General features: G+C 40.0%; 1 protein-coding gene across 1 annotated transcript in view; it reads right to left on the bottom strand.

Moving 5' to 3' along the window:
• The window catches only part of LOC149434043 (CD2-associated protein-like), a gene marked incomplete at its 5' end in the record, with an annotated part of 117,726 nt that overhangs the window by 60,585 nt on the left and 44,436 nt on the right, over positions 1-12,705 (bottom strand). Inside the window, one exon of the mRNA XM_089664175.1 lies at positions 7,371-7,471. Within this exon, the coding sequence (XP_089520301.1) occupies positions 7,371-7,471 (101 nt within the window). The remainder of the gene's footprint in view (positions 1-7,370; positions 7,472-12,705) is intronic.

Below are 12,705 nucleotides of genomic sequence, written 5' to 3'. Positions count from 1 at the left end.
GGAAACACCTGAACAAGAACCTTTATGATAGGATTGCCAGGTATGGTTAAAAAAAAAAAAAAAAGTAGATTTAAAAAAAAAAAAAAAAAAATTTAAAAGCTTGTTTACACTAGCTTTTCTCTCTGAAGAGCGAGCCACTTTCAGAACACTCTTCAGAGAGCATTTGGCAGGTGGTGAGGAGGCCTCACCGCCTGCTTTAACCCCTTGTACCCCACAACAGTGAGCTCCAATTGCACGCATCTTGCAGAGCAGCCCATTCACAGGAATCTAATATTTTGCCTTCCCGATTCCTCCCTCCAACAAAAGTCCATAAATATTTTGAAATAAAAGGTTTCTATTTTCGGTTGGTCTCTCTTCGGGAAAGCTCCCTGACCTAGTATTTGATGGTCGGCTTCCAGCTAGCCACAAGGAAAGGGGTCCGCCAGGCCTTTTGGCTAGGTGGACTGTGTGGAAACCTCTGTCCCTTTCAGGAGCCTTGCACCCCGGGGCATCAGGGTAGAGGTCCCATCCCTTTCGGGGGGGACGGGGGGGGGGCTTAATGTGAAGTAAAACGGACTAAGCAGGAGAAGAGCCTCTACAACTGTGCAAGAATGCAGTTAAGGCTAGAGTTCAGCTTAAGGTGTATTTTCACTTTTGCAACCAAATTTGGGGAAACCACACTATATGTATATTACAGGTTCCCTTTCACACAGTATACTGAAATGTTCTTACCATGTAGAGGTTTCTCAGAAGGCCTCATGGCCGACGTCAAGGATTTTTGTACAATATCAGAATGAGACTGTCCTAAGAACAGGCTGTGTCTCCTCTCATTGCCAGACAATGAAAAAAAGTTTAACCCTTCATTAGGACAGTGTACAAACCTAGTTTACAACTGATAATTAAGATCTGCCAGCACAGTACAGCCAGGGTAATTGTTGCAAACACAGCTCCTTAGCCCCTTCATAAACAAACAACAGTAGGATTGTACTAGAAATTCCAATACTGTAAAAACACCTAAAATGGTAATCTGCAAATGTAAAATATGTTTAAGTTATGCTATGTAAATGGGAACATGTAACAAATATAAGCAGGTTAGACCAATCTGGCTACAAAAGTGGAATTACACTTATCTGGGTTCACATCCACTTTAAGCTACAAGAGAATACCACAAACACTGCCACCACTAACACGTGTGGAACACATATGTTAGTGGTAGCAGTGTTTGTTGTGGTATTACAGTAAATGCTCCTATTCAATAGCCAAAGGCACATGACTGATCCCAGCAGACAGGAAATAAATCGTGTTAGCAGCGTATAAATATTTGCTGTGCCTTAAGGTTTCTCTGTCACAACAAACTGCTAAAAATTGCAGAGGTGACAAACCAGATTGATAAGAATATTAAACAGATGTGTGTACAAGTCTATGCAATTCTCACAGCACACACACCAGAGCTCAGTGGGAATAAAAAAAAGGTGTGTGTGTTTATATTTTTGCACAGAAATCGGGTTTTTGTTTTTTATTTTAGTACGAGTACCAAAACTTGTGCTCAAATACTCAGCAATATTAATTACCGATACCTTTGTGGTGCGATTTGAGCCCATACAAAACGAATGGGCTCAAGTCGCACTGCAAAGAACTGCACGTGATTTGAACAGAAATGCGCTGTGATTCGAGCCCAAATCACATGCGGTTTCCCTGTGGGAGCGGTGCGATTTGAGCCATAAAATGTGGCACTAGAACGGTGACTTTATCCCTATCAAAGCTCCACAAATCTTTTATACTTTATGATGCAATAAATGACCACACAATGGCTATTGACAAAAAAAGTATGTAAGGTACAAATGCAAAAACAGCATTTAACATTAGCTTTCTGCCATTTCAAGTCCTGCTTCTTCTAACACCATGTCTATTGTGGGGCCTATTGGGATTTTGATCTGTGAACTTTAAAGAGGAGCTTCAGTCGGTTTTCTGAAAATTATAAGTCAGCAGCTACAAAAACTGTAGCTGATTACTTTGAATAATCAGACACTTACCTGTACCAGGATCCAGCAATGTGCTCACCCGAGGGGGAACCGGGGACTGTGTTCAGTCCTTGGCACCTGGCTTCTTGACTGTGGTTAGGGAGGTCCTGGAAGACTGCAAAACCATTCACAATGTGCAGAGCGACTTGTGCATGTGAAGTGGGCACCCAGATGTGAAGCCGCAAGCTGTCACAGCCGAGTGCCCACTGAGCATATGTGAGCCACTATGAATGGTCCCGTAATTTTCCAAGACCTGAGAGGGAAGGGGCGAAGGATAACTTCCGCTTAGATCGCCTAGGTAGTTCGATTGGAAGTGGAAGCAGGTGCCAGTCAAAGCCAGACCCTATCACAACCCCCCCCCTCCAAACATGCCAAATGTCAGAGAACCCAGACAGGAGGCCTTAAAGCAAAACTTCTCATTTTGGGTGGAGTTCCATTCAGGGCTGTGGAGTCGGAGGAAATATTGGGTACCTGGAATCAGAGTCGGCAAACAATGCTCTGACTCCGATTAAATTTAGATTGGAATTAAAAAAAAGCAAGTTTAAATGTCCCAATTCACAAAAAGTTATAATTAATGACTTCTCTACTGTAAGAATAAAGACCAATGCATGCAGTGCCTCCGTAACCGCAAAACGAACACATTAAGTGACCGTGAAGAAGCATGCTTTTCATGTGCTTCACTATATGGCACGCAACGCACAATTAGGAGCGGCAATACTTATACTTTCCATAGTGTTGTGTTCTGCTGTTACAGGGAACGCAGCGCCCATGGGTAACCTAGCCTCTCACTGATAAGGGATTAAGAGCTGGAGAACCTTCTTTTTCACCCCTTCACTGTCACCAAGAGGTTGCAATGTGACGATCTAACCTGGGGTAAATTCCTCTTGGAATGGAAGAGCCCGTTATATCGCCTGAACAAAAATGGAGGGTTAATAGCTGAGGGCATTGCATCTTCAATGATGAAAAGAGAGAGTCTTTTGCTGGAAAATGAAATCTTGTTAGCGGCTATTTATGTCGACCCAATGAGCCGAATTTTGTTGAACAGTGAACAGACTGCTACTGGGAAAAAGGCCCTCTATGATGTAGCAGTTCATCCTGTGGAGGTATTTCAGGTCGTAATCCCTTCATGCGAAGTTCTTTTAAGCAATAGTGGTAACTCAGGATCATCTTCTTCAAACGAAGAATTAGACTTTGATTCCTTCTTAAACAAAATAGAAGTTGCTAAACGAAAGCGACGTTGCATAAGCGTTACAGAACCAGTAAATGTCCAAATAAAAAAATTCCAACAGGAGTTTTATAAAGCACTAGAAGAAGTTGAAAAGTATGATCGCTCATCAAAACTTACTGTTGAAGAAGCCATCCTTGTTTATCCAGAGATCGTTAGTGATGTGGCCAGAATAGTTACTGCAATACCACCCACTCAAGTCAGCGTCGAAAGATTATTTTCAGCCCTAAAAATAATAAAGTCTGACTTAAGAGCCTCTATGAAAGAGGATCTGGCAGAGGCAATTCTCTTCCTTAGAACTCTACATTGAATTGATTTGCATTTGCTAAGCCTATAACTACATTTCAAGATTAATATAAACCATTTCTAGGTTTTACAGATTTTGTTTTTGGTTCATATAGATAAGCTTTGTTTTTGTTCTAAAACAACCAAATAATGTGGTTTGTATTTTTGGACTGGTAAAGTTCCTGTTCCTGATGTTTATGCCTGCTGCTACTATCCAGCCACTTGATTAATTAATTAAAAAAAATTAATAAAACTTTGTTGTTTTCATTGTGTTTGTCTTTTGCTTAAACTGTTCAATACAGTAGACTGTTGGCTTCCCAGCCAGTAGTCCTGTGGTAATGACATGTATGTTGCCTTTCTTTCCTTCAAGGAATGTATAAAATACATTCGCATATTAATACAGAGGAGTCGGAAGTACAAAAAACTGAGGAGTCGGAGCCGGAACATTTATCTACCGACTCCACAGCCCTGGTTCCATTTTAGGTTAACAACAGGAGTCACTCACGCCTACCTTCGTTCACAAAGCTGACACTGAACCATTCCTAGGTAGGCGATATAGTGTTATCTAGGATCCATACCTTTATTCATATAAAACTGATTTGCAACACGTCTAGGAGGCACATGGATGAAAGGAACACTACTGCAACTCCCTCCTCATTGGATTACCTTTCAACCTCCTGCTCTCAAGCACCCTTGTCTCCTCCTCCAATGCTTGCTACTGGGACTTCTCCCAAGCCTTTTCCATCCTATGGAACACTACCCCAATCTATCCAACTGTCTGCTATTCTGCCCACCTTTAGGAGATCCCTGAAAACGCTTTTCTTCAGACAAATCTATCCTGCCCTCCCTAACAGCTGTATCTCCACTTTCTATATCAGCTCATCCCCCACAGTTATTAGCATTTTTATCACTTGACATTCCCTTTTAGAGTGTAAGCTCTAACAAGCAGGGCCTTAGATTTCCTCCTGTACTGTGTGCCCTGTGCAAAATGCTGGCATTAAAGTAGTCCTGTATAACAATAACAAAAACAACAATAATGATTTATAACACCCGAGTCACGGAATAAAGCCCAACTGTGGGCATATATAAAAAAAAATCCAATGTTATAAATAAATAGTGCCGCGCTCCTATTAACTCATATATATATATCTCTTACTCCTAGAGGTGCATGAAATTTTATCTATAACAATTCATAAATCTCTGTGACCAATACATACAGTTATTAAATAAAAGTAATAAATTGATAGTGAATCACTATGACTAGTGAATCAAGCAAATTATATAAATATAAATAATTCAAGAACCTTCATACATGTGACTGATAACAATCAATCCTAAAATGGTTGTGACTGTGAAAATTAACAAATAAATACAAATCCATATAATCTAAATAAGTGCCCCTCTGATCTACTGTGATCACTCCATTTATATTGTGCAAAAGCATATAAAAGTGTGCACGTGCATATAGTAAAATAGTAATATCAAAAGTCTTTCAAAATAAAGTGCAGTGTGCAGGTGGATTCCTTATTCCCTCTCGCCGAGTGCTTAGTGGTCTCCCTATGCGCTCACCTTAATATTTGCCTGAATAAATCCAAGCAAATACGCTTTTAATCCTTCCAGGATTGATGGGATGGGATGATACTCTTATACAAGCTGTTCCAGAAGGTAGGTGTGGATCTATAGGGGTTCTCCTGTTCTCTCCTTTATCTCCTTGTGCAGTTGCTCATGAATAGATATCCTGACCAGCTCTCTAAGGATCTCCTAATTCCCCTCCTGGGGTTATCACCTCCTCCAATCCTCCTTATACCAGCTTCTATCCAATACATGTAAATCTTGTTCCACAGAGTCACCGCCAATCACGCGGACGTCCGGTGATTGGCGGTTACTCTGTGGAACAAGATTTACATGTATTGGATAGAAGCTGGTATAAGGAGGATTGGAGGAGGTGATAACCCCAGGAGGGGAATTAGGAGATCCTTAGAGAGCTGGTCAGGATATCTACTCATGAGCAGCTGCACAAGGAGATAAAGGAGAGAACAGGAGAACCCCTATAGATCCACACCTACCTTCTGGAACAGCTTGTATAAGAGTATCATCCCATCAATCCTGGAAGGATTAAAAGCGTATTTGCTTGGATTTATTCAGGCAAATATTAAGGTGAGCGCATAGGAAGACCACTAAGCACTCGGTGAGAGGGAATAAGGAATCCACCTGCACACTGCACTTTATTTTGAAAGACTTTTGATATTACTATTTTACTATATGCACGTGCACACTTTTATATGCTTTTGCACAATATAAATGGAGTGATCACAGTAGATCAGAGGGGCACTTATTTAGATTATATGGATTTGTATTTATTTGTTAATTTTCACAGTCACAACCAATTTAGGATTGATTGTTATCAGTCACATGTATGAAGGTTCTTGATTTATTTATATTTATATAATTTGCTTGATTCACTAGTCATAGTGATTCACTATCAATTTATTACTGTTATTTTTATTTTTATTTAATAACTGTATGTATTGGTCACAGAGATTTATGAATTGTTATAGATAAAATTTCATGCACCTCTAGGAGTAAGATATATATATATGAGTTAATAGGAGCGCGGCACTATTTATTATAACATTGTATATACACTAGCAAGTGAGTCGGTGCAAGTGCCAGCACACCAAACACATCATATAAGAGGATAACTATATATTACCCACTGAATACCTCATTTCATAATAGCTCACAAGTATTCACCATTTATAAAAAAAAATCCAATTATATATCTGTAAAATGTATTTTTTAATCCCACTTGTGTATAGTACCAGAATACTTTTTTGCCTCCTGTAATCTCCAGAACAGAGACTCAGAATGAGGGAGTGGTAGCAGTGTCAGCCAGTCAGGACTTTTACACTGAATAGCTCTGTCAATCCTCCATTGTGTAACAGGAGAAGAAAGCAGAATGATGGTCTTGTTAGTGTGATGTTCCTTCATCATCTACTCACCAGGCTGAATGCAGGTCTGTGACTATGCTGTACTGCTTAGCTGCAAAGCAATAGGTCGATGACCTGACTATCGTTGGTAGAATTGCAAATGTTTGCCATAATGGGCAAGTCACATAAATGTTATATATATATATATATATATATATATATATATATATATATATATATATATATATATATATATATATATATATATATATATATATATGCTTGAATGAAGACCGTATCATTCAATAGTGAATAACCACCACCATCCCTCAGTGAACTGCTCAGTGAGTTAGTTGCTGCCACTACAGGAGCACAAACACCAATATTGCCCAGCAGGGATGTGTGTATCTCATAACAATCAATTAGTGAACAGCATCCTCCTTGTCCAGATTCTCCTCTGCTGCCACACTTCCAGCAATGTCTCCTCTTTGCTTCCTCCTACAGGAGACATTGCTGGAAGTGGCAGCAGAGGTCTGCTGATATAGGGTAGCCAGATCATGTGACAGCACCAGTGTGGGCTGAAAATAGGTTAGTGTGTTCATCTTTTAACACAGGTTAGCCAGCATAGGTTATAGCGGATATTGAGACACATTTACTTTAACACAAAAGGAAACAAAGAGCTTTGTTGACCTGCTTGGGTGCAATCTGTAAATGTTCGACAACACCCAACTAAATAAACCTTATAGATTCAGAATTTTATTTTTGGATGTGGGAAGGGAAGGGGTGCTCTGTAGAAAAGTCAGTATTGGCATACAACATGTACCTTCGGTCCATTTACATAAGCTATAGCCAAGAACACTCAGAATATTATATGTTGATGCTGGTTTAATATTTCAAATAAAGGGTACATTTTAATCCTATCCCACATACCTCTTCTGTGATCTCCAGGACGTCCCCAGTTTTAAGTTCCAGTTCATCTTCATTTTGAGGAATGTAGTCAAAAAGAACTTTGCACTGCCTCTTTTTGGACTCTAAAAACAACACAAAGTGGCATAAGCATTATGCACTGCACATTTCAAAGTACTCATCAGAAACTGTTCCGCCTAAGGCAGCCCATACAAGACCTGATTCCCCCATCCACACATTGAAGGTGGATGGGAGAATCATTCCCGCTGAGCTATTGTGTTCTAACAGCAGAGAGACTTCCCCAGTATCAGAATACACTAATCAGTGCAGCTAGCTATAGCCAGCGGTGCTGATCAATCGAGAAAACAACAGGGTGGTTGCATAAAAATCGACTGGTAAATCGACCTTTGTACTGTCACTATCCCCATACATAGATCAAAATTCAGCCAGTCCCTTCTGGACCAGCAGAATTTCAATCCATGTATGGCTGGCTTAACCATTTGCCATCCAGAGGAGTTACCCCCCTTCCTTACTAGGCCTCTTTTTGCTACTCGGCGCTGCACTAATTCAACTGATAATTGCGCGGTCATGCAATGCTGCACCCAAACAAAATTTATGTCCTTTTTTTCGCACAAATAGAGCTTTCTTTCGGTGTAATTTGATCACCTGTGCGCTTTTTATTTTTCACGCTATAAACAAAAAAAGGCCAAACATTTTGAAGAAAAACAATATTTTTTACTTTCAGCTATAAAAAATATATAGTAAACTCAAAGTTGGTTATAAATTTAGGACAAAATGTATTCTGCTATGTGTTTTTGGTAAAAAAAATCCCAATAAGTGTATATTGATTGCTTTGTGTGGAAGTTACAGCGTCTACAAACTATGGTATAGATACTGCAATTTACGCCTTTTTTTTTGCTATACAAGTTTAACAGACAATTGCGCGGTCATGCAATACGGTACATAAATGAAATTTATGTCCCTTTTTTCACACAAATAGAGCTTTCTTTTGGTGGTATTTGATCACCTGTGCACTTTATTTTTGGTGATAGAAAGAAAAACATTTTTGAAGAAAAAAAAATGTTTTTTGAAAAACACAATATTTTCTCATTTCGGTCATAAAAAAATATCCAAAAAAACTAAAATTTCGTCATAAATTTAGGCCAAAATGTATTCTGCTACATGTTTTTGGTTAAAAAAAATCCTAGTAAGTGTACATTTATTGCTTTGTGTGAAAGTTATAGCGTCTCCTAAGCCACCCTAAGCCAGTGGTTCTTAACCTTTTTGGAGGTACTGAACCCCACCAGTTTCATATGCGCATTCACCGAACCCTTCTTAACTGGAAAAATAAAATATGATTTTTAAAATTCAAAACATAGGTATATATTTATACATAGGTGCACAAAATGAACAAAACCATTAAGACCAAAGAACAAATATAGAGTCTACAAACTAATATATGGTATACAGTATATATTTCAAAACTGCTATATATATATATATAAATTAGAACTAGACATTCCCAATTATTTAAGATATAAGTGTGAAAAGGTTTGACAATTGAAAATATACATATAGTAATTCATCCCCCATAGTAATTAATCCCCCCTATAGTAATTCATCCCCCATATAGTAATTCAACCCCCATATAGTAATTCATCCCCCATATAGTAATACATCCCCCATATAGTAATACATCCCCCATATAGTAATTCATCCCCCATATAGTAATTCATCCCCCATATAGTAATTCATCCCCCATATAGTATTTCATCCCCCATATTAATTCATCCCTTATATAGTAGTAGTAAGTAAGTAGCAAGTAGTAAGCCAAGTCCCCCCTGTGTCAATTCACTTACCTTTGCTCCGCGCGTTCCTCTCGCCGTATTCCCGCGCCGTTCCGGTCTTCAGGGCGGACTGTGAGTGGAGCCTAGCTCCTCTCACGTTTGTCACGCTGCCCCGCCTACACACATCCTGACAGCCAATCACTGGCTATCAGGATGTGAGTGGCGAGACTGGCCAATCATTGCATTTGAGCGCGCTGCCCTGGCTGTTTTTTTTTTTTTGGATCACGCTGCAGAGTCCCTGCCGCCCGAGAGGAGGGAGGGGAGCGGGCGCCCGGCACACAAGAGCCGCATTAAAGCGTGTAAAGAGCCGCATGTGGCTCGCGAGCCGCGGCTTGCCGACCACTGGGCTAAGCGATGTTGCGTGACCACCTGCAGCCAATGATGGACAAGCGGGGCATGTCATCACGAATCATATGAGTCGGGTGTGGGTCTTCACCTCTGCCGAACCCGCGAGACTGACTCACTGAACCCCTGGGGTTTGATCGAACCCAGGTTAAGAACCACTGCCCTAAGCTATCTGCTGAAAGGCATGGAAGATTTATTTATTTTCCACAAGTTTCTGGAAAATGACAAACTTTTTTTTTTTTTTTTTTTAAACACAAAGTTGTCATTTGAATGATTTATTTCTCGCACAAGCCATGGGTATATGTGGAATTACACCCAAAAATACATTCTGCTACTTCTACCGAGTAGGAGGATACCACACGTGTGAGACTTTTTGGGAGCCTAGCCACATACAGGAGCCTGAAATCCAATGACCACTTTGAAAGCCTGAAGGTGCATAACCTCCTCATTACACTTCCTCACTACCTATCACAGTTTCGAAGGCCCAAACATGACAGGATAGCACCAAACCCCCCCAAATGACCCCTTTCTGGAAAGTAGATACCCCAAGGAATTTAAAAAGAGGCATGGTGAGTATTTTGCAGATGTCATTTTTTCTCACAAGGTTTTGAAATATAAAAAAAAATAGAAAAAATGTTTTTGTTTTTTTTTATTCATTTTCCAAAAACTTGTGGCAACAAATGAGATCTGCAAAATGCTCACCATGCTTCTTATCAAAATTCCTTGGGGTGTCTACTTTCCAAAAAGGGGTCATTTGGGGGGGGTTAGGTGCTATCCTGGCATTTCAGGGCCTCCGAAACTGTGATAGGTAGTCAGGAAGTGTAATGAGGAAATAATGCCCTTTAAAAGCCTGAAGATGCTTATTGGATTTTGGGGTCCTGTACTTGGCTACACTGCCAAAACGTCTCTCACATGTGGTACCCCCATACTCGGTAGAAGTAGCAGAATGTATTTTGGGAAGTAAATCCACATATACCCATGGAATGTGTGAGCAGTAAATCATTTAAGTGACAATTTTGTGTAAAAAAAAAAAAAAAATTTGTCATTTTCAAAAAACTTGTGGTAAAAAAATAAATTCTTCTATTGATTCAACATTCCTCTCAGCAAATAGTTTGGCGTGTCTACTTTCCAAAAAGGGGTTGTTTTGGTGGGTGGGGGCATTCTATGCCCAACATTAGAAGTTTATGCCACACATCACTCACTCTTAACCACCTGAAGACCAAGCCTTTTCTGACACTTTTTGTTCACATGACAAAAATCAGTCTTTTTTGCTAGGAAATTAATTTAAACCCCAAGCATCATATATTTTTTAAAGCAAACACCATAGTGAATAAAATGGTGGGTACTACAATTTCCTATGGCACATAGTACTCGCGCAGCGATTTTTCAAACGCAATTTTTTTTTAAAAAATACACTTTTTACTTTTAATGCACAAAAACACAATATATTGGCCAATTATTTGGTAAAATATAAAAGATGATGGTATGCCGAGTAAATAGATACCAAACATGACATGCTTTAAAACTGCGCATGCTCCGTGCAATGGCAACAAACTGCATACCTTTTAAATATCCATAGGCAATGTTTTAAAGCCTTTACAAGCTACCATTTAGATTTACAGAGGAGGTCTAGTGTTAGAATTACTGCCCTTGATCTGAGGTTCGTGGCGATACCTTACATGCATGGTGCAACTGCTGTTTCCATACTGGCACAGGGTCAACGCTCATGAATGCAGGTGCGCGCATGCGCGGGGGGCGAGGGTACTTTTTTTTTTCTTTTTAAGTTATTTTGATTTTTTTAATTATTTTTACACTGTCCTTTTAATTTTTTTTTGATCACTTTAATGCTATCACAGGGAATGCAAATATCCCCTATAACTTCAATGGGCATTGTTATATATTCTTTTTTGAGAAATCTGGGGTCTATCAGACTCTAGATATCTCCTCTGCCCTTACATTATCTAATCAAACCAAAATCGGTGTGATCAAATGCTTTCTCAATTTATAAATGGCGCTGTTTATATCCTGCAAAACTGAAGTGATGAAATGCTCGTAGCTTCCAAATTCTTAGGCTATAGAGATGATTAGCACCATTCTGGGCTCCAATCAGCTCTATGGTCAGCTGGCAGAAACACCGACTGCATCATTTAGTTTGCAATGTCAGTTCAGTGCACAAGATTTAGGTCAGGATCCACATAAATATGTACTTACCAAAAGAACAAACACATAAAAAAAAACCCAATGCAGCCACCAAGTCTGACAGGCTGTAATGATTAAATTATATATTTTTGCTCTTAGTTTTATAAACTTTTAAAGTCTCATGCACAAGGGCTCATTTGCCCATACAGCATAAAAAATAGTATAAAAACAGATGTATTTTGGTGCCTGGGAGGCACAGGTTGTGTATTTCAGCAGCCTGTCAAAATCAGTGATGGGCTGAAATATGCTTGGGCTATACGCATATCCACATGGTACTCTATTACTGGGCTTAAAGCGGAGCTGTACCCAAAAGGGGAAGTACCGCTTTAAAGACTGGTCTCCCACTTCCCATTAAGAATTGGCCCCTTTGGGGAGCGGGTACAAAAAATTGACAGGTAACCGCTCCCACTTGTGCTGCCGAAGCAGAAGTGGTTCTCCTACCCTCCCTCACCGTAGTCTTCTGGGACATGTGACCGGTCGCAGAAGACTATGGGGCCATTAAGAGAGCGCAGCGCTTCTCGTGCTTGCTCAGTGGGTACCCGGCTGCGAAGCCGCAAGCTATCACAGCCGGGTGTCCACTTATTTTTTTTACAGTGTGAGTGGAACTCTGTTTCATGCATGTATGTATGCCCAGACCTCAGTCAGCGTTCAGGGCATGTGTCTCTCTACACATCTGGCCTTGTATACAAGTACCACTCTGATGTGTATACAGCCAATGTGTACTTCTGCCTGTTGGGCTGCATACACCACCACCTGTGTATCCTGGGTACCAAAGTATGTCAGTTTTTTTACACTGTACAGGCAAATGCACCTGTGTGCATGAGGCCTAATGCTTTAAAAACTGTGGTTTATGCTGCATACAGTTGCAAATATATATGAAGCCAAAATGCCCTGCCAGGGTCCCTCTACGAAGTGTAGTCCAAAACCCTAGTCTAACCAAGCTCCCACTTTGCGACATATACAGCAAT

This window comes from Staurois parvus, unplaced genomic scaffold (assembly GCF_062004578.1).
Source record: "Staurois parvus isolate SC_StPar_1 unplaced genomic scaffold, SC_StPar_1.0 ptg001846l, whole genome shotgun sequence".
NCBI lineage: Eukaryota > Metazoa > Chordata > Amphibia > Anura > Ranidae > Staurois > Staurois parvus.
This window is presented reverse-complemented; position numbering and strand designations above follow the sequence as displayed.